At 48.7% G+C, this 22,681-nt stretch overlaps 1 protein-coding gene across 1 annotated transcript in view; it reads left to right on the top strand.

Annotated features, from left to right (window-relative positions):
- The window catches only part of CHST13 (carbohydrate sulfotransferase 13), a 57,526-nt gene extending 43,498 nt beyond the window's left edge, over positions 1-14,028 (top strand). Inside the window, exons 3-4 of the mRNA XM_019537010.1 lie at positions 4,280-4,362; positions 11,554-14,028. Of these exons, the coding sequence (XP_019392555.1) occupies positions 4,280-4,362; positions 11,554-12,399 (929 nt within the window). The 3' untranslated portion in view covers positions 12,400-14,028. The remainder of the gene's footprint in view (positions 1-4,279; positions 4,363-11,553) is intronic.
- The last annotated feature ends 8,653 nt before the right edge of the window (positions 14,029-22,681 follow it).

Raw genomic sequence — 22,681 nt, 5'->3', positions numbered from 1 at the left:
TGAATTAATCAAGTCAGCTGGAGCATGGTAATTACTGTGCTCCACCACCCTCCAGCGTCTCGCAAAAATGGCTGCAGGGGTGTTTTATTGAAAGTTCGTTCAACGAGCTTACCCCTGCTGCCATTTTTAAGCTCAGGGATGTGGATACACAAGACTCCAGGTGCTTTAATTAGAGTGGCTCTTATAAACACCCAAAGCTCCTGTCCTGCTGAGAGAGCTAGAGTCAGGCTGAGCCACCAGTGGCCCCATCAGTGCTCCAGTCCCCTTCACTGGGGCTCTTTAAAACTGTGCCCAACTCATTTGCTGCAGCTGGAGAGTTGGATGCATCTGTGTCCCAGGCAGGAAGCCTGTTTTTACTTTGCCCTGTATGAATTGGAGTCGGAAGGGAACAGCAGTTTTCAGGGGTATGATGCTTCCTGGGACATGTGTGCTTGTAAACCCAGACATGGGCCTTGCCATAAACAGAAGAAGCTTGGCATGGAGCTCCTCCAGCATTGGCGTAATCGCTTCTGAAAGTTAAAGTTTCCAAGATCTATGAAATGCTGGGACTGGATGCTGTCCGTAGCCATCTCTGCGCTCCCAGGGCTTTCAAGCAGGAAAGTTGTGGGGTTTTTTTGTTTTTTTTTTTTTTACAAGGGCACACAACTGCTACCCTGTTGCTAAACCAACCTGAGGTTCTGTGGCTGTGGCAGGTGCCCAGGGCAGGGAAGAGGCGGGTTGCAGGACCCCAGCCCCTGCTCTAAATTGTACCCCTGTTTCAGTGGTTCACTGCAAGAGTGTAGAATAGCTGGCGTGCAAATCTGCCCTGCCTGCCGGTGGGGTTCCCCAAATAGGACCGAAATGCATGAGAAGGTTGGGGCTTTTGGGGTCACCACCTAAGTGTTTATGCACCTTATGGCATGACTGTTAAAGGTACAGCATATTCATAGATGTGAGATCAAAGTCTGGAACTGTCTCCACTGAGGGTGAGTGCCCTGACCACGGTGCTTCAGAGTTGTGCCTAAACAGGCTAAACAAAAAGCATTGCTAGCTTCAGTTTAGACTTAGACCAATTTGGTTTAAACTGTAGCTGTCTGCTTCATTTAGTGGCATGAGGACCTTTGTGCCCAGTTTAAAGCAGTTGGGCATCTAATGCCTTTGCCAATCAGAAAGCATTGTCAGCTCCAGTTTGGACCAGTTCATCTAGGGAGAGAGATTTCTCCAGATTGACGTTGTTGAAAAGAATGGGAGAGTTTCTCTTTAATTTACAAATGACAAAGCCTGAACTGGCTGACTGAGCCCACTGGGCATGTGTCTCAGCAGAGCACTGTCTGCATTAGATCTGCCCCTTATCTCTGTCTTGCAGAAATGCCGCTTCACCCACTTGTGGGATAACAGTTGTTTGGATTGAGGAACGGACCCCCACTGGCGGTTGCCTCCTGTTGAGTAACTCTTCCGTTGGCCAACACCATGGGACACGTCATTCCCCATGGGGACGTGGATTTAACCGTCGCTGGGCCTGAGCTGTGAAAGCAGAGTCTCCATTTCTGAGCCAAGTGATTTGGAAAGAGCTGTCAGCAACGCGGGTCGAGTTAGAAATTTTTCAGGAGTGTTTCTTAATTAGGCTTGGTGTGTGTCTGTCTGTATGAATACACATGCCTTTACAGGTCAAGTGTTAATAGACATGTGCTTTGATGTCCATGAAATACGTTCTCTTTGTACTTTTAAGATGTTCCCGCAGTATAGGAACATGACATACGGAGTTGCAAGGGGTCTCTTGTGCTATGGGTCCAGTCCCCTGCATGTTGTGTCATCCTGCCCTTGATCTTATTACAGTTCGTCAAGCTCCCATAACTGTCTTCTGATGGTTGGAATCCTTCTGCTCCCCTGCTAAAATCTGAGGGCACAATTGAAATTGTTGTTTAGCCTTGAATCCATCTCCAGCAGTTCCTAACACCTTAGGGCTACAGTCAGCCCAAGGCACAAGCAGAACCACTGCCTTAAGGGGGTTATGGTGGCTTCTGCCAGGTCTGGATCTGCTCCTGTTCAGGAGAGTGAACTACAGCATTCAACCTCACTGGCTGGATACAGTAATGCAGGACCCCAGAGAGCTTCATCCTTGAACCACATCCATCTCTTGAATGTGGGGTGGGATGGATCACCTAGTCCTTCCCCAGCCACTTGGGAGTCTCCTCTATCTTTGCCCTTATATAGATCGGAGCGTGGAAGGGGTTGCAAATAACCTCTTCCAAGCCCCCTTCAGTGCTGTCGTGCTACCCCTCTTCTTAGGCACTGTCTGCGCCTTCCTCCCTGAACCCAGCTGGAAGTCCCCAGTGGGCAATGAGTTACTGCTCTGACCCCTGGTGGCCAGAAAGTGGAGCTGCAAAAGAAAGCTTTCCTTGCCTCCCTCTCGCGATCCACATCCCCTGAGCAATGGGTACATTCTAGCAGCAGCTTGGGAAGGGCTGGATGGGGAGAGAAGTATAGGACTCCACCATTCATAGCAGTGCAAATCAATGGGGTGCAGAGGGCTCCTAGGTGCCACTGCTTCCCCTGGTTATGGATAAATGCACGAGCTGGATGTTACTGCATGAGTCCCCAGTCCTAATTTCAGCTGATGATAGTTCACACTTCCCTTGAATCTGTCTTTTTGGGCTGTTGACAGATGTGTAGGCAGACACATTCATCACGTTTTCTTCCTGAGGGTCTCTCAGCTCTCCAAACTTCGTTGTTCTAGATGACAACTTAAATCTTTGGTATTTCAAATTCCCTTGGTGACCAGAGTTACCCACCAAATGCGCAGGATCCAGCCTGGTATCTGACACCCATACGAGGTCTCCACCAGTACCCGTTCACCCATAGGAGAGAGGGAAATAAATTTTGTCGGGAGGACAACTGCAGCTTCAAAGGCACTCAAGGGGCTTTTCGAAATAGCAAGCCAGTATTAAACAGATTTATAACCAGTAAGAATCTTAACAATTTCCCTGTTGATCGGCATGTGACAGATCCTGGAAATTCAAGCTCTCAACCTGCCAGGAAAGTGCCTCAGCATGGCACTGCCTGAGTCAGATCGCCTCCTTAACTCCGCTTAGCACCAGTGCTGTTTCACCTTCTTGTTGGGTAATGGGTGCACCTTATTGAAGACCACCCCATCCCTGCTGAGTAATTCCCTTGTCCAGGCATCCCAGCAAGCAGTGTCATTTCTCTTGTGTATCAGGATCAAATAACTTGGGAACTGCAGCTGAAAGTATAGAAAACTGTTGTTTTTTATTAGCAACTTATTACTTTAAAAGGCTGCAGATAGGTAATTTGGACCCAAAACGTCATTTTTGCTTGCAAAGTAAGATTTTCTGATATTACCAGAAGTATTATAAAAGCATATCGATATTTTAGATTCTGTTGCAGAAGCCTTTTGCTTTGGATTTAGATGTGACCCAGGAAGTGTCTGCAGTCAGGACAGTGGATCATTTCCCTATTCAAAAATGAGTGTATTATTTTGCTTATGCAAAAAAGGAACAATATTAAATTACCGAGGCCTGAGATCAAGTTCAAAGGAAATACAGAAAGGAAAAAACAAAGGGAAGACAAAAGAGACAAATGCACAGTTACAGGGCTGTAGGTTGTAGCCATGTTGGGCTAAGGATGTAGGCAGACAAGGTTCTTTGGGTGAATCTGATATCTTTTTTTAGACCAATAGTTGGAAAAACATTTTTTACCAAGCTTTCAGGTTTAAAAACTTTTTGTCAGGCTGAGGAAGTCTCTGCAGTTGGTGTGTGCTCTCCTTGGATTTAATGAATAAAAAACTATTTATTTTTCATTCCTTTTTACTACTTACTTCTCATGCATTCATTACTTTTCTTTACTATTCTTTCCATCCAGGAAGAGCACGCACCAACTGCACAGACTTTCTCTGCCTGACAAAGAGTTTTTAAACCCGAAAGCTTGCTAAACATTTCTTTTTCCCCAGCTATTTCAGTTGGTCTATTAAAAGATATCAGATTCACCCAAAGAACCTTATCTACAAATACACAGTGTCAGTTGAGCGAAAATTGAGAAATTGTCTCAGCTTTCAATAACTGACACAGTAAGAAGAGAAATAAGGAAATTCTATATTCTGAAAACTGCTGACCTCAGAAAAGTGAGTGCGTGTAGTATATTTATGGCAGTGAGATCCATGTCTGTAGGGTGTTGAATAGTAGCTCAGACTCCTAAGTCTGTTCCTGATTCAAACGCTGACTCCCTGATTGGTGCTGGGAAAAGTAAAATGCTCTAATTTTGGTTTCCTCACTTCTCTTTCTAGATGCAGAAGACAGAATTCTGGCAACCACCTGGCACGGGAAGTCAGGTCGAAGTCCGCTCCAGGCACTTTATGACAGTGACCAGGTAGGTGAAGAGGAAAATGAAACCTGAGGAAGCAGTAGTTTAGTGAGAAGTGTCCCATTATCTTACTAATGTTTTTTGTGTGCACCCAACCTCAAGGTACCAAGGGCCTGGATTCCCTTATTGAAGCCACTACATTAAAAATGAAAGGTCACAACCTTTTGGGCAGTCATTCATTGTAAGAAGTGGTCACCACTTCTGCTGTTTCATTAGTGTCCGGCCTAGCACAGCAAACCTGAGGTAGAGAAACTGGGATTCAGCTAGGATTTGTTATCTGAGGATTTCAATGTAAATTCTGGGTCACAAAAAATAGGAAAAATCACCTCTGCACAGGATCATTGTCATACACACTTTCCAAGGTAATGCACGATCAGGTGCTCACCGTACAAACACTGAGCAGAAAAATAGCTCTTGCCCTGAAGAATTTATATATTAAGAGATATATTTACATATATCTCAGTCATCTTTCTTTGCAACTCACTTCTATCCAAACCCTAGTCCCGGTAACACACCAGATAAGAAAGACAATTAACAATACCAAAGCATGTCTTTACAACAGAAGCAGCTAAATGTAATCCATGTATGGAGGCACTGCCACCCGTGCAGCCTCAGCCTCTTCCTCACAGCCTCTCTCTTAGTCTGGAGAAGAGAAGACCGAGGAGGAATGCAATAGCAATCTTCAGCTACCTGAAGTGTGGTTGCAAATAGGATCGAGCTGGACTGCTCTCAGTGGTGCTGGATGACAGAACAAGGAGCAATGGTCTCAAGCTGCAGCAAGGGAAGTTTAGGTTAGATATTAGGAAAAGCTTTCTCACCAGGAATGTAGTAAAACACTGGAGCAGGTTACCCAGAGAGGTGGAATCTCTATTCTTAGAGGTTTTTAAGACCTGGCTAGACAAAGCCTTGGCTGGGATGCTCTAATTGGGGCTGACCCTGCACTGAGCAGGGGGTGGACTGGATGACCTCTTGACATCCCTTCCAACTCTAATTTCCTATGACTCTGTGATTCGGTACGCACCAAACAAGCAACTGAACAGAACCTCATGGTACCTGCCTTGAGAGACTGTGCAGATGAATAAATGCCTACTGCTATCCTCTGAGCCTTCTTAGCAAAAAAGAAAAAGTCAGTCACACAACTACATCTGCATTTAACAGGGCTGTGGCCCTTGATAAGCATCACTGTCCAGTGAACCTTATAAAATGCAGCAGATTGTGCTGGGTTTGTAGGAAGGATTCATTATGCCAACAACTGAACTAGGCTTCCAGGCCAGCTCACTGTCTATGGGGAGCTTTTCCCTTGGCAACACTACCTCAAGCTGGGCAAAATAGCTGCAGTCTGTCCTGTGAGAGAACATGGCCTTGAGAGATCATTGATCTAGATGAGGGCTGCACCCAGAAGGAGCAACCATCATGGACTCAAAGCAAAAGGTTGGAAGTCAGGTGTCCTAGGGTCTTATCCTGGCTTCTCAGACATGTGCTCACTTGTTCGAGGATAAGGTTATTTCCCGTCTCAAGAGAAGGTAGGAGTGGCTGGTGAGGTAATAGTTGTTCATGTTTATAAAGTGCTTTGAGATCTTCAGATTGGGCTGAATTAACTCAGCTGTATCTCTCTTAAAATTGCTTATGTTGCTATTAGAACATGTTTAATAAGGAAGATCCCACCTGACCTGCACTGAAGGTGGTGGGAGTTTCACTGGAAACTAAATCACCTGTCAAGGTCCTGCTGCCTCTAACTTCTAACCATGTGTCTCGAGTCAGGCCCATGTGTCATGACAGGAGATTGCACAGACATCAGATCCCATTTCTAGACCCTTGATTGTCCCACTAATCAGGAGGCAGGATCCATCTGCCCAATAGCTCTGGATAACACCAGACCACTCTGACCCTTAGTCCTTATCATGCAGCTAAACCCCCAGCGCTGCATATCTGCCCATCAACTTCACAGCCGTGTGATCCCGAACCCCTATCTACTGATTGGCTGGTGAGCATGTTAGGAGCAGCTGCTGCCAAAGTCCAGCTCAGCATTCAGCACATGCCTCTCTTTTGGGTTCCTGTCTGCACGCTGCTGACTTTACAAGCTGTTCTCAGAGGAGAATGAATGGAGCTTCGTCCTTTCACAGCAGAGCCTGGGGTTTCCTGGGGGATGCTGGCGGAGGCAGAGAGAAGATGCAGGAAGCCTTCTGGCAAGCAGACTCTGCTCCTGCTGCCAGCACAGAGCCTGGCAGCTGGGGGGCAGAGCAGGGGGGACTGCCAGGCCCCTCCTCAGGGTCATAAGTTTCCTTACACAAATTTACATCATTTGAGACATTCTTAGTGGTTGGTATTGTAAATCTAGGCAGCTGACTGAAATGGAGGGAGGGTACCAGACAGGAGCAGGCAGGAGGGGCAGGTGAAGAGCTCTTAGGTGCTGGGGTCCTAGGGATCTGACGGGATCTGCCACACCGCCATTCCCCCAATTTTCTCAGAAACAAGAAGGGCTGGACAAAGAGCCTCCCTGCTTTGGTTGCTGGGGCATTGCTCGGCACTGGAGGTGCTGTTGTTAGCTGCAGTCACCTTCTGGGACAGCTTTGCAGAGTGGGGCTCACTCCCCAGACTGCAGAGGGGAAGGACTGTGGAGATTCACCGGGGGGGGGGGCGGGGTTCCTTTTCCCTGGATGTCGCCATCCCTGACTCTTGCTGCCCCATGCCCATTTGGAGACTTCTGGTTGTCTGTTGTGTCTAGTGTGTGAACACATCATAGTGCCCCGGCTGTGTGGTGACGGGGCATCAGAGTGACTCCGTGTTATGATGTGATGACAGCAGATCACACCACAGAGACCAGATGTTATACCATGGGGCTATTCAGTCTCACAATCTTGTTTTGGGCTCAGAGCTCCAGACTCCTCACCCTATTCTTAGTCGCTTGGTATTGAAAACTGACTGTGTAGGCATGGGAGACCTAAGGCCAGGGTCCTCAAAGATTTTTACATGGCTACCTTCCTGGCTAAAGGAGCCTGGATGCCTGGGAGACTTCTAATGAAACACTTGTGTCAGCCTCACAATGCTTAGCTGTGAAGTGTGCATAAGGCAACCCTCATCTCATCTCGCTGAAATCCAATCGCCCCTTGGCCTGCCCATATAGTGCAGCATTGCTCTTGAGAATTAACTTGGACAGATCTCCTGGAAAGCATGTTAACTGTTCCCATGACAGCCATCACGAGCCTCTCTTGTGCACCTGGAAGAGCTTGCTGTCGGTGGCAATGGTTGTTAATGCTGTAATGTGACTGAATTGCATTTTGCTCTGGAGGCATGGTGGATGCGGAATAGCTTGGCTTTACAAATCCTAACACTTCAAGAATTTAGTTTGTGTTTCTGAAAATAAAATTGAATGCTATTGTCTTGCAAAAAGAGGGAAGTGAAGGGGCAATTTAGCTCTGAAATAACTGCAAAACACTCGCTTATTCCAGTGGGTAATTTCTGATGTGCAGCTGCATTTATTTATTGCAGCGCCTGACTGCTGTCTGTCTAGCTGGCCCCTGTGGATTTCCATTATTCAAGGAAAAGGAAAAAAAGCTCCTAAATAATTACCTGATTGTACAGGGTTACTCCACTGACAGAAATGGTTGCAAATCCAGAAGAATCGGACAAAATCTGCACTGGGACTCAGCAGTGGTTTTCAAAAAGTTATAGGCATTGAAAATCTGTGGCTTAGACTGAAAATGCCATACTGCTCAATGATAGTCTCATTTCCAAGCAGCCGGGCAACTACAGTAGGGCAGATTCTTAGCTAGTGTGAATTGCCATAGCTCTATTGACCTTAATTTACCCCTTGGAAGAGCTGGCTTGTTATTTCCCTGTTAGCAGAGAAAATGAGGGAATGCAGGGAGAGGATTCTCAATCCTAGTCCTAACCAAATTGACAATTAGGAGGGGTCCTGTAAACCAGGACATAGCTGTGGCTTCATTTGACTAAATGGCACCCATGTCACTATTCACAAAGGTTATCGGTTATCTCTTTCCAGGAGAAGCTTCCTGCTCTGTCAGATACAATCCAATGAACAGCTAATGAATCTGTTGGTATAGCATGGTTCATACAAAGCATCAACTGGGTGGAAGCTTTTGTACTTTTATCCATGCTCCACCCTGTGAAGCATTGGTTTGCAAAGTGCTGTTTCTGCATCTCAGCCTGCGCAATCTATGAAAGACCTCAGTGAACCTCTCAGAAACAGGCTGATACCAGTGGGTGGGACTCCATGCAGGTCAAGCAAGCAGGCTTCTTGGGTGCAAGGTAACAACAGCTGACAGTGGCTGGGCTTCTGCAGGAGTTATAATGTAAGGAATGCAAAGGCCTGGTTGCATCTTGCCTCAGAGAAAGAATTTCTCTCTGAGCCATGCTGACAGGTTAATGACCCTAGTGTTGCTGGTTATTCCACAGAGGCTTTCACAGACTGTGTGTCATGAAAGAAGGTCTGTGGCTGTTGGGAAAATACTTAGAATTGGAGAAAGAGCAAAGGGCAAGTTCAGGAGTATTTGTTGGGCAAGCTTTTTTCTGGGATCAAGCCATAGCTCCCACCCCCCTGCTCACCTGAATCACTCCTCTAATTGAAGCCTAAGCCCCTCCTTCTCCCCCGTTCCATCCCAGTGCCACTGGCTCCACCATTCCAGTGCTGGGTAACTCACAAAATGGTTTGCTGAACCAGAAGGAGTGACTCAGTCCAACCTCACAGATGCTTGGGGTAGGGCACACAGTCCACATGTGAGGATGGCACGGAGAAGGGTCTGGAGCTGATTGTGGGAGCTGTGTAAGGCTTTGCAGACAAGGATGAGAAATTTGAACTTGATTTAGGAATTGAGGGGGAAGACAAACTCAAACATCAAGCCATTGGGTATGGAAGGGTGGAAGTTCAACTCCCCGCTCTGTGGGATTCTCACCTTAGTCCTTCATAACCTGTAGTTCTGGTGACAAAATTTGCAGGGGAGGAGGAAAGGGACATGGGATGAAGGAAAAGGAGAGAAATCCCAGGCTGCAACAATAGGACAGTGAACAGCAGTTCCCCTGAGCAAGTGGCACAGCCGAGTGCATGTCTGGAGGAGCAGAGGAGCCATCATCGTAAATCAACAGTTGAACAAAACCAAATTTGCATTTGTCATTGTGGCCTGTGGGTAGCTAACAGTGGGGTAGCCTTCATGCCTCTCGCATAGGGCTAGCCCAGGTGAGACCCACAGACCAGAGTTTGTGTTTAGCGCCTCTTCTAGCTGTGCTGAGTGAGTGGGGGCAGGAAGAGGGAAGGGGGGGTCTCATTTCAGGTCTCTGGCATCAGTTGCTCTTCATACTGTTCCAGGGTGTTCTGGTGACATTTCCCAGAACAGGAAATGGACCCAGACTTTCTGTGGTCTGTGATTGTTCAGTTTCTTTTATAGAGCAAGATCATAGACTTGTAGAAAAGCAGGGCTGCAAGAAACTTCAGGGCTAGGGACAGACATTCAAAAAGCCTGAGCCTGAATTGATTCAATCTTTGCAGGTTAGTCTAACCTGGTTAGGCTAAACCAGTTTGTAACCATACAGACATCCCCTCTGGAGTGAAGAAATGCTGGCACATGCCTGCAGTGGCTCATGCTAGAAGCCAGGGGATGCTAGAGCAGCCCTCCCTTCCCTTTCATAATGCTGAGCCTGGCAGGGTGCTCTCATTAGGGAGGAGTGCCCTCCCCCCTCGATGTTGATAACAGAGCATTGAGTTACACAGCAGGGAGTTAGGCAGGGAGTTGTTAGCATTTATCGACCCATCAAACAAAACAACAGCCTGCAAGCTCTTCTTAAACAACAAAATTCCTTCCTGATCCCAAATACGGTGACTGGTCTAAACATGATCATGGGCAAGACTTTAGCCAGGAACCTCTGGATTTTAGTCCTGGCAGGAGCATCAACACCCCACCTCAGTCAAAACCCCCAGGCTTGCCTGCAGCCAACACCCAGTGCTTCTGATGAAGTCCCAACCCACTCCCCCCAAATTTGGACCAGTGTAGCGACAGCAAAGCTCAGCAGAAGTCTCAAGACAATGAGCAACTCCACACATCACGCTCTCTAACTGAAGAGCCAGAACACCCCTTTATGCTGTCATTTCCCCTCCATACATCTATCCTAGCCCAGTGCTGACTGTGAAGTTTGGTTCTGACCTTCTCCAGTGTTGTGGCGAATTTGTCCCTAGGACCAGTGGAACTGGTGGGGAAGGAGGAGAGGAGCATAACACATGCAGGCTGGGGAGGAAAACAAATGTAGCTGGAGCCTTAGAGCTTGTGGGTTGAAATCTAAACCTGCTAGAGAAGGGAATGTGGCATTAGAGGAGAAGGAAGAGAGAGGCTTCTTTGCCATGCACAGAAGCTGCTTCATGCATCGGGAGCAAGGGAAGACCCTGAAGATGAGTCTGGGATGTCAGCAAATGGATGTGTTCTGTGCACCGCAGCCCCGGGCCACGTGCTGGCCTGTCTTGCCTGCCTTCTGCAGACAGCTCAGGCAGAAAGGAATGTGGTGCAGGGGGAGGTGGGGGAATGGCTTGTTTGGGCTCATCATGCTGCCTGTGGAACAGCCCCAAGTGCCTGCAGGTGCTGAGCTGGCCGTGATGGGAAAGGAGGGAGGAGAGGGAGTGTTAAAGATTCAAGGGGCATCTGCTCTCTTCATCTGCTGACATAAGGGAACTAGATAATGCGAGAGGAGGGAGGAAAAGTAGCCAAGGCAGGTCTGAACCCCCTGTGCGTGCAGAGGGAGGGGAGCAACAGAGGTTGCCAATTTAAGGGGCCTCTCAGCAGGCGTCCCAGCGTAATGGCTTTATCAGCAAGGTCTGTGCATGGTCTTGCGCCATGTCTGTTTGTCATGGCTGCCTCTAATTTTCCCTGCCCTATTCCCATCACTCTCCTTCACTGCCCTTTGCATTGCAAGAGCCCTTCAGGATGGATGTGCCTTTGCCCCACATGGCACTGCAAGGCAAGAACCAGTGTTCCCCTGGCACCACCTGTGTCAGAGATGCAATGGCGGGGAGGACTTTAGGGTGGCGCACGTGATGGAGGGGCCATTCTGTGACTGCATAACATGACCATAACCAACCCCCTCTCCAGCATCCCTCCTTCCCTACAGGCAATTGTGGGGCACCTGAAGCCTGGCTCCAGGGCAGCTCCGGCAGCAGGAAGGCAGTGACAGTGTCCCCTTTTTGTGTCTTCCCAGTTTCAGCAGTCGTCCCTGCAGGCAATTCACCAGCAACGGCGGGAGCTGCTGAGCAGTGTCTGCAACCGCTACACCCGCAAGCGGCGTCTCCTCACCCCCGATGACCTGCGCCACCTCGTGGTGGATGATGTCCATGGGCTGCTCTACTGCTACGTGCCCAAAGTGGCCTGCACCAACTGGAAACGAGTCATGATGGTCTTGACAGGGCAGGGCAAGTACCAGGACCCTCTGGAGATCCCGGCCAATGAGGCCCATGTCTCCTCCAACCTGCGCACCCTCTCCGAGTACAGCATTTCCGAGATCAACCACCGCCTGCGCAACTACCTCAAGTTCATCTTTGTACGGGAGCCCTTTGAGCGCCTGGTCTCAGCCTACCGCAACAAGTTCACCCGCAGCTACAACACAGCCTTCCACAAACGCTACGGGACCAAGATCATCCGGCGGCACCGGCTGGAACCCAGCAACGAGGCCTTGGAGCGCGGCAACGACGTGCGCTTTGACGAGTTCGTCTACTACCTGTTGGATCCCCAGACTCAGCGCGAGGAGCCCTTCAACGAGCATTGGGAGAGGGTGCACTCACTCTGTCACCCCTGCATCGTCCACTACGATGTGGTGGGCAAGTACGAGACACTGGCGGAGGATGCCAGCTACATCCTGCAGTTGGTGGGGGCTGACATCAACATCAAGTTTCCCTCTTCCTCCAAGACCACAAGAACCACAGATGACATGACAGCCCAGTTCTTCCAGGACATCAGCCCTTTCTACCAAAGGAGACTCTTTAATTTATACAGAATGGATTACTTGCTCTTCAACTACTCCATCCCCTCATACCTCCGTATTCAATGAGGGTGGGAACGGGGGCTCTGGAGAATCAAGTCATTCCCCCCTTCTTAGCTAATGTAGACCGCCCCCACACACAGAAACTCACTACGTGGTTCATCTCTTTACCCTCCTCTTCGTTCCACTCCAGGCCAGCGAACACTGTGTCCTTGTATCAGGGTTACACTGGGATGAGCCACATGGCATGAGGTTGCTTCCTGGATTAACAAACTGAAACTTGGGGCTGTAGCCCCCATCCTACCTACAGGAGGTTGTTTACTGGAACAGGACACTGCTGTTTAAAGGCTCAGCCTTTGTGTTCAGATGCTGAGAGAGTTCTCTGTAGATCTAAATCTGGAGAAGGCTCCTTATTCAGGGCTGGTTCCCTTCTGATCCTTCTCCCCCGAGCTGTACTGTATGCAGCTGAGTTCAGGAGATGTTGGAGTCTTTGCTGGGCAGAGGACAGGTTGCAGAGGGGGTCTCTCAGAGATTTGTGTAATATGAGAAAAGCAATAATTTAATGTGTATTTTTATTTGTTTCTTTAAAAGTGCCTCCTGACCCCTTTAACCTCCCCACAAGCTACCCCCTTTCCCATTGACTGGGAAAGGGGGAGGGAATGTGAGCCATCTGTGTCTTAGTGTGAACTAGTATTCCTCTGTGGCAAAGCCTGTTTTTAGTCACCTTCCACTTGCTTTGTGTTGGGATGCAAAATACTGTGTTGAATGACAGAGAGGCACATTCATCCGTGGTACAAGCTGCATGGTTTTTTGCGGAGCTATGACAGTTTGCGCCAACAGTGGATGTGGCCCAGAGTGTGTGTGCATGTGTGTGTGTGTGGGTGGGTGGGTGTGTGTATCCAGTATGATAATTAAAGACCACGTGACCCACTTATTATAAGAGTAGGTGTTAACTGCTTTTTGAGACGTGGACTTGTATGTTCTGTCTGTCCACATAGTGCTGATTACAAGGCCCTATCTGGTTACCCTATAGGGCACTGCTGCACTATAAATGCTACCTATGAATAACCACGAAGTTCTGGCCAGATTCCAATATGGCTGATTAAATATGGCCTACAGAATATATTCTTTCCCCTACTGCCATAAAGTGTTGTTATACAGTGTTGAATGGCTGCTTCTTAACCCAGGGGTGGCTGTATTTCCTTGGGTGGGGCATTTTGGGATGGGAAGTGGTATAGAAATCAGAAGCTATTATAGCTATGAAAAAGTTGATGCTGGTTGGTGTGTGTGTGTACAAGCATGTGTGTGCATATATATGTGTGTGTAAAAGAAAATAAGAGAAAAAAAATGTAAGTTGCTGTGGAAGTTTCTCAACTAGCTAGCTGGCTTTGGACAATTCATTACTTGAAGAAAAGAAATAATAATGACAAACCCTTAAAATTTCACATTCCAGCCAGTTCAGATAGATGGATTTGCTTAAACAAAGAAGCATTTCAGTCTTTATTCTCTTAAGTTCAGCTTTGGCTCTGCATATAGAGCGCCATCACCCTTGTAAGTAAACATGCTGATAATAGGATAACCCTATGATGTGTCTGCTGATTCTCTTGTGAACACTTGACTTTCTAGTGCAATACAGTGGCAAGGTTTTATAAAACCCCCATGTGCTCAGCCTGTTTTAAAGACAATATTTTTATCCTGTTTCTTCTTTTCCTTTTGTCATTTTTGCCTCTGTGCCTTCAGCTCTTAGTTTCCAAATTGTTCTTAAAGAGCTGAAATTCCTTCCTTGGTCACTGTACTCTGTAAGGCCTAAGTGAAATCCAGCTCTGGGTAGATCCCAGATAATGTGGAGGTTTTGTGTAGATGAGCACTGAAAAGCAGTGGACTATTTGACTGACTCCAGCAGATTGGATTTGAGTGAAATCCAGTAGGGGTGCATTGATATATCGGTCTGATATTGGATCTGAACTGATATAAAGAAAATTGATCGCATTGGAAATTGGCCTGATGTGGCCAATATGGCCTATAAATGCCTGTGCATGCGCACAGCTGCAGGGCAGCACATAGGCAGCCCGGCAGTTTGGAGAGCTGCTGCAGCTGGTAAGTCTGGTGTGGTGGAAGGGGCATGTCCAAGAAACATATAAAGCATTGCAAGCTGTGGCCACTTTATTTGTGAACCTCTCAAAGATGTTTGAATCCAATTCTTCATGGAGGTTTGGCTGCTCCTGGTTCTTCCTTTATTTTGGTTATTGCCTGGTGAAAAGTCTATTGTTTGCATACGGTTTTTTTAAATGAATTGAGGATAGGGGGAGTCCAACTTAGGATGGTAAAGGGTTGATCCTTTTCATACACCCCCACCTCCAGCTCAAAACTCTACCCAATCTGAGAGTCAACTGGTATTTCTCCTGAAATGCTCAGTAATAACAAAGTTAATAGTCAGCAATGGGCACTTTCCAGCCATTATATATTTTTGCACACCTTTCACCATGCCACTGTGGGTGTATCTATGGCAATTGAGCACTTGTGTTGGCTTGTGGAAACTGGTTGGCTCAGGGGACAAGGAATGGCATACACTGGTTTTCACCTCTAGCTTGCTGTTCCTAATTCACTCCAAATGGATATAGTGTGATGACTGTTTGATCACAGCTCGGTTCCCAGCAAACAGTTATCCCCATTCACAAGGCAGCATCCAAGCTGACTGTCTGAATGGTGGATCTCAGCTAGGAACAAAAAGTTTAGGGATTGAACTGTTGCTGTTCCTTAGACATGGTTCTGCCAGCTCAAAGCCAAGACAAGAGGAAAGGGCAGTGGAAGGAAGACATTTAAAACCCTTCTCTCCAATAATGAAGAGGTGCTCATTGAGAGTGAGTGGGATTTGTGCTCTTAGATCATGCAAGCATGCACTCTTAAAAATTCAACCCTCACTTCGAATGATTTTGCTGCAGTATGTCGAACTCTTGGTGATTCAAATCTCAATCATTCAAATACTGCTCTTCAGTCCCCATTCATGTGAAGCAGAATCTGCATGTCATCAAAAATAGCTGCTTTATATTTCACAAGCAACCAAGTCAGACTGGACTGGAGTTTTCCATGCATTATAAATGCTTTGCACTTGCCAAACCAAACCAACACATTCAGCTTTTGAGCAGGAGCCCATGAGCCCAGGCACCGCGTCAAAAGTGAGAACTGCCCGTTCCATTAACAGAAGAACAGACTTGCTGGTGTCAGGCTGGAGCAGCAGGGCATATAGCTCCATCTCTGAGCTTTCACTTACCACAGATACAGGGTAGCCCTGCTCCAATTTGCCCTTGTCAGAAGTCGGTGTGTATAAACCCAGATTATATTTATTCCAAGTGGAGTTATGGGGACACCATGAGGTCCACTGATAAAATTGCAGGCATTTTACACTGAATGGATGCCATTGCGTTTCATGTTTTCTGAGTAGGAATTGAAGGTGGAATGCTGTCCTCCATCCTCTAAACAGCACCAGCCCCTTCTGCTTCTCACAGATTGCTGGGGTAATTCAAACCAAATGTTTTCCTTCACTTAGGAGACTGGTCCAGAAATGGTGGCTATTGATGGATAACATGCCCACAAAACCTAAGAGGATGCCTCAGAAGTATGGCATGCTGGATGCCCCCAAATAGAGCATGAAGAAAGTTCAGAGGTGCCGTTGCTTTTGCTGTTTCCAGAGAAATCTCTTCGGGCATAGCAGGGGAGCATCAGTGCCAGACATAACAGATGCTGTCATAGCAAAGGGATAAAGGTTATAGCCATGTTGGTCTAAAAGCAAAAGCAGTCAATGTGGTAGAGGCAATATCTTTTATTAGACCAACTACGTAGTTGTAAAAAAAAAGTCTTCATTTGCAAGCTTTCGGGCTCACACACCCTTCGTCAGGCAAAGGAGAATGCAAACATTGTAAAATTTCTCCCTGGTAGAAATAAAACTTCATATTGCACAGGAACACTGGAGGGTGGTATAAGTTCTGGGTGCAGAAGTTCATTTTATGCCGATTAGGCTCAAATAAAAGTTGGAGCAGTCAATTTACCTCAAAGGTGTCTGATGGCAAGCAGGATGTTGAATTTTGCTTACTTACCCAGATGAACCTTTCCATCACCAGTCCTCCTGTGAAATATGAAACATCTTAACAAGAAAGAAGCAAAATTTCTTTCTTTTTCTCTCTTTAGCAACAGAAGAGAAGATGGAAGACAGAGAAGAATGGAAGGGGTCTGAACTGAGATGGAAAGTAGGATAAGGCTCTCCCCATAGGCAGGGTGGCTGGTTAGGCATACATGGAGGGAGAAAAACTAGTGCTGTTTTCTGCAGGTGAGGAGGAGCATCCTCCAAATTCTGCCTTTGGCCATCCGCTGCTCTCCAGGCAGTAAGAAGCACGTGCCTGGTGGGCTGCAGCTGCAACCACTTGCCTCCCATGAGCTGGGGCTTCTTATAAGATGCTACACACGTTTGTATTTATGCCTGTCACCCTCGTGTCTGAATACTGCCAGCCACACCCATCAGGGCACAACCACATGCTTTGCAACATTTAATTAAACCTCATCCCTTGAGCTCCTGCTGAATAGATCATGTATTAACGGACCAGCCAGTACCGGTTCAGGGCCATGGGGTCCTCATCAGCAGGGAAGTGGAAGTGGGGTTTTAAACTTGGCCTGTTTTTGTCTCCCATTAGGGAGACAAAAATAGTGCCAAGTTTAAAATCATGGCTCTCACATTTGTTTCCCTGCATCTGGGTGTGGGGCCGCTGCACCAATGGGGCTGCAGGGGCAGGCTGGGGCTGGGCTGCCCGGGAGTGCTGTGCATCTGCCAGCGGGCCGTGACACTGGGGGGCCTTGGGGTGCTATAGCCCCCAAAATTCACCTTAGCCCCTTGTAGCCACCCCTCCCAGTACTGCCACCCACCCGCAGAGGCATGGTGCGGGGCTCCTGGCCTGACCTGGCCCAGCCTGGGGCATGTGCGCAGCCACACAGACACAGCCGGACAGGAACACCCTGCGGGTCAGTGCAACGGATGGGGGAAGCGGAGCGGGGGATCCCTCAGAGTGATCAAGAGTGCGGGAGATGGGAAGTCTTGTGAAGTGTTTGGCTGGGTCTGCGTGTCTCCGTGTGTGTGCACGTGCATCTCTGTGTGTGTGTATATGTGTACACACGTCTGTGTGTGTGTCTGCGCATGTATCTGCATGTGTGCATCTGCATGTGTGCATCTGCATGTGTGTCTGTGTGCATGCATCTGTGTGCATGCATCTCTATGCCTCTGCATTTCTGCTCGCATCTGTGGATGTGTGCATGCATCTGTGTGCATCTGAAGCTGTGTATCTGCGTGAGTGTGTGCACATCTTTGTATGCATCTTTCTGTGCATCTACACGTGCGTGTCTGCATATGTGTGCGTGTCTGTGTGGGGGGGTGTCTGCTTGTGTGTGCATGTGCATCTGTGTGTGTATGCATACATGCGCATGTGTCTGTGTTCATGGCAGGGAGAGTGTATTTGTGTCTGTGTTCATGTATAGAGAGTGGGAGTAAAGCGTGTGTACGCCTGTGTGTGTGTGCTTGGCCATAGTGGGGGAGGGGGAGGCAGGTAGTAGGGAGAAGAGGCATGTGCCCTTCCCCCCCAGCACCAGGAAGGGAAGGGGCCAGCTCTGCTGGGGCAGATGGCCTCCAATTTTGTATTTGTCCATGGCCCAGTACACCTTAATCTGCCTCTGGAATAGATATATAGCGGTATATGTATCATTCCTGTCCTGCACATGAAAACAGGCACAGAGAGGCTGAGCCACTTACCAGAAAACAGTGCCAGAGCCAGAAGTGGAGCCTAGGTCTTCTCCCTGTATAACCAGAGACCCCCCTCCCCTCCTCTGTCTTCTGTTCACCAGTGCCTCCTCTCCTAAGGTAGATCCGTGTTTGCAGGAACACAACGCAGCTGAACTTTCCTGCTTCCTCGTGCCCATCACAGAGGCACCGCAGTTACAGATGCTGAGAAGCAATGGCCAGGGCTGAGTTACTGCAGTGCGAAGCAGGAGAGCATCCTCTCAGCCCTCCCATAGCCATTGAGGCTAATGGGAAGAAAGCCTGTTTGTCAAAGACATTCAGTTGCTGTGACTTGAAGACTCATCAGGCTTGACATTCAGGCTAATTAGGAGCCATTTTTACCTGGTCACTTGTACCCATTGCCATGCTCCTGTCTGGGTGCCTAGAGATGAGAGGATCCTATTCTCTGCCCTGCTTGGTGTGTGAAACAGCACTAGGTCATTCCTGCTCCTCTTTGGAGCAGCTGCCGCAAATCATCTATCATCTCCTTGTGGTGTGACGTCCAGGGCAGTTCATGTGGTTTCAATCTCTGTTAGGTTATAGCAGGTTGCATAAGCAGATATAATGCATTCCCTTTTTCTCTGTGCTAATCAACAGTCAGCTGCCAAATGGCCAGCCTTTCACTCTTGTCCTGGGCTGGAGAACACGATGCTCTCCCCAAGGCTCCAGGAACGGAGCTTAAATCATTCCATTGAAACACAGAGCCCAGGGTTTCTGCTGAGTACCTTCCCTCCCCCCAGCCCTCACCCCTGTTACACTTCAAAAGTGGAGCTAATTGCACAAAGCATAGAGCTGGTTTCAGCTTGTCTGTACAAACTTACACTGGTTCCAGACCAGGTGTGGACACTTACTTTGCTTTAAGGGCACGTCACGGTGATTGCACCATCATGGTGAGATGGATACCTTCCCTAGCTTGAAATGAGCTATTGTAGGCATAGGTAGCCATTGAGCCAGATAGGTTTGGTCACCTACGCTGAACCCTGTGCTATCTGAGATGCAGGCGAAATAAGTCCATGCTAAGCTCAGTGCTTCCACAATCAGATTGTTGCCAGACTCCAATAGCTAGTTAAGGGCAGGTTTAGGTATCTTGCCACCACACTGCCATCAGGTCTTCCGACCCACCCTAAGGGTACAGACAGAGGAGCAGCTGAAGGGTGAGGTCTTACCCTGTCATCAATTGCTTTGCGGTAGTAGTCCACGTGTCCACACTGAACCCCACGGTAAATGACAACTAGAGCATGGTAGTCTACCTTCATTTCACTGATGGCTGCACTGCCCTGATTTAGGTTCTTTGCACCATGGTAGAAGAGCCAGCAAACAGCAGAGCAGCTGATGCCCAGCAGGCCTCTGCTCTGTTTGAACTTGCTGCTGTTTGTTTGTCCAACACCTATAGGAGACTGAGTTCAGTTTAAACTTGTTCCCAGTTGACTGGCCAAAAACACTTGAATGGGGCTGAAGTGTGAGGCATGGGCCTAAAGCAAATCACATCTTAGTGCTATGTCCAAAAAAGCAGGCCATGCATTTGAAAGCAGGCTACGTTAGCCACTGCCAGGGTAGGCCCGAGTTGTCTTTTAAGGTTTGTATCATGTACTGTAGTTGTATTTTTTTAATTGGAGCAACTTTTCCTGCCCTGGGTTAACCCATCCATTCATACAGGCCCTTAATCTAAATGAAAATAATGTGGTTTCAACCTCAGTGAAAGCTCCCGTGCCAGGTTTTATGCAGCTTTGCTCAGTCACTTGAGTGTCACACCTTTGATCACAGGTACAGCCCTATACAACAGTAGGATGATCCAGGGCTAAGAATAGTAGTCTGGGTTCAGAGGAGCTGGCTGCCATGCCTCAGGCTCCCACAGACACCTGGTATGTCCTCTGGCAGATCACTCAAGCCTACAGCCATAAATGTGTTTCTGTGCCCAACTCCCACGGATTACACTACCTGAATACCTTCAAAGAGCTGTACCCTGGGTCCCCAGCTGTGAAATGAGGATGGTAGGACTTCATCCAAGCTGCTGTGGAGGGGAAAGGGGGGAAGCCTGCTCAGCTTTTAGGGCGCTTGTACACATGATGGGGGGTGAATCCCCAAGGTTTTATTTTATGCCCCATAAATTGAAATGGTGGGTTTTTAATTGAAATACACCATTTCCATTTTTCTGGCACATTACAGCAAGGGGCCTGATCCTTTTTCTTTTGCTGCAGCTTGCCTACAGCCAGGGAGTGAGCTGCCAGTGGGCTGGGAGCCCGCGGTCCTTCCCTCCACGGCAGTGGTGCACCCCAGGGCCACCTGGGCAGGCTGCTAGTGAGCTGGGTGCTGTCCCAACTTGGAGGCAGCACCCAGCTTGATCCAGCCCTTCCCTGAGTCTGCCTGGGGAGCAGTACCCGGCAGGCTTCCAGCAGGTGGGCTTGGGGAAGAGCTGGATTGGGCTGGACGCTGCCCCTGAGCTGGGGCATGCCCCAGCCCACTAGCAGTCTGCCCAGGAGGCCCTTGTGGGGGGAGGCCCACAGCTCAGGGTCCACCTGGCCTGTCAGCAGCTCACCCCCTAGTCACAGAAGAGGCGGGCAGGCTCTGCCGAGAAAGAAAAGGATTGGGCCCCTCTCTGCTCTTGCCTTCAGTAGATGCCTGCTGAAGGCAGAAGCATTGAGGGGCCTGATCCTTTTTTTTTTTCAGAGCCTGCCCACCTCTCCCAGGACCAGAGTGGTGCAAGGTGACAGCTGCATTATTGCTATTTGCAACATTGCAAACTAAATTATATCCAGATGTAGTTTAATGGTCATACACCAAAGGCCCCCATGCACCCTGTGGCAGACCCCAGGGCTGCTGCCCACACTACATGGCCAGAGCCAGCAGGCATTCCCCATGCCCCTGTGCCATGGCCACTTCCGGCACCTTGCCCTGTGGTTGCATGCTACCCCCTGCCCTGCGCAGCCATACACCAGCCCGGGGCCACTCCTCATGCCACGCAGGTGCAGCCTGTGGCCAGTCCCTACACCATGTGCCATGGCCGGGCAACCCACACCACAACACAGGGCTGCTGCCCATGCCATGCGGCCACAGCCAGCAGGCTTTCCCCACGCCCCCACGCCATGGCCTCTCCCTGTGCCATGCCCCATGGTCGCATGCCGCCCACCCCCATGTGCCCCGCATCACACCCGAGGACTGCTCCTCACGCCATGTGGCCACAGCTAGTGGGTGCTCCCCCCGCCGTGGCCGCTCCCCATGCCACAGCATTCGCCATCCCCCCCATGCTCTGCACCACATCCCAAGGCCCCTCCCCATACCACACAGCCAGCGAGCACTCCCAATGCCATGGCTGCTCTCTGCAGCCGCAAACCACCAACCCCACACAGCCATGCATCATACCCCCCCCCCCCCCGCACACAGAGCAGCGGGGAAGGGGGATGGAGCATGGCTGGACCCAGAGTGGTGGGGGGACAGACATCAGCCTCCATCCCCTTACCCACCCCCCGCAATCATTCATGCTGGGTGTTTTGCTAGTCATTTCATAGTGGGGGAAGATGCTAGAGCTACAACCCTGGAAACACAAAGCCTCTGCTCAAGCATTCATTTTTCTCAGATGTCCCCACCCAACCCAGGAGGTGCTACCTGGTTTCAACCAGTCTTTGGGCTCCTTGAAGGCAATTGCTTCACAGTAGCCCAAGAGCGTTTCAAGAAACAGATGTCTGTCCCCTGGAATCTGGGCTGAGCCGCTCAGATTCAACTTCCAGAGGGATCACCACAGTTTTTTGTTTTACATCAGTCGCACTTCCTAACCACAGTCCTCTATGGAAATGCCATGGCAGGTGCCCAGATGCCGTAGGGGTGACCACAAATGTCATTTGCATTGCACATAATAAACGCTGTCTTTCCATGAGACACTGGGCCAAACTGACTTGTGTAAAGCAGAGATTTGAACCAGCATTTGTGTGCTCAGCTTCTCATGGTTTACACTGGTCTTATCATGAGCCTTCGTACTGCAAGAGCACCAAGACCCTGAATGAAATCGGGAAATCCTGTGTACTACAGGGTTGGATATGAGGCACTTGTGTGCCAACTTCTGTCAATTATTTGCCATGGCTTCTAGTAGGGCTGTTTCGACAGAACAGTGTTTGGTTTTTAAATTTTGTTTCAATTCAAAACAGCTGTTCCATTCCGTCAAAATAGTTTCGCCATTTCCACCCTTTTTTCAACGCTTCGCGCATAGGATATAATGGGGAAGATTTAAACAGCCTATAACTTTGTCATTTCTAGCCTGATTTGGGTAAAACTGGCAGGAATGGTAACCCCTTCTGAGGGCAGGAAGCCTGCCAAGGTTCAAGGAGATAGGTGCAGGGAGTTTGGGGAAACTTACTCCAAATTTATGAAAGCAAAACTTGTGTCACGTGTATGTGTTAAGCCATAGTGAAGTCAAAATTGCAGGCATGCTAGCCCCTGCTGAGGCCTGAAAGCCTGCCAAGTTTCCATGAGATAGGTGCAGGGGTTTGGGGAAACTATACCTCAAGCTGCAGACAAGCAAAACTCATGATATGGGTGACA

Source organism: Crocodylus porosus, unplaced genomic scaffold (genome assembly GCF_001723895.1).
Source record: "Crocodylus porosus isolate Cpor-Errol unplaced genomic scaffold, CroPor_comp1, whole genome shotgun sequence".
NCBI lineage: Eukaryota > Metazoa > Chordata > Crocodylia > Crocodylidae > Crocodylus > Crocodylus porosus.
This window is presented reverse-complemented; position numbering and strand designations above follow the sequence as displayed.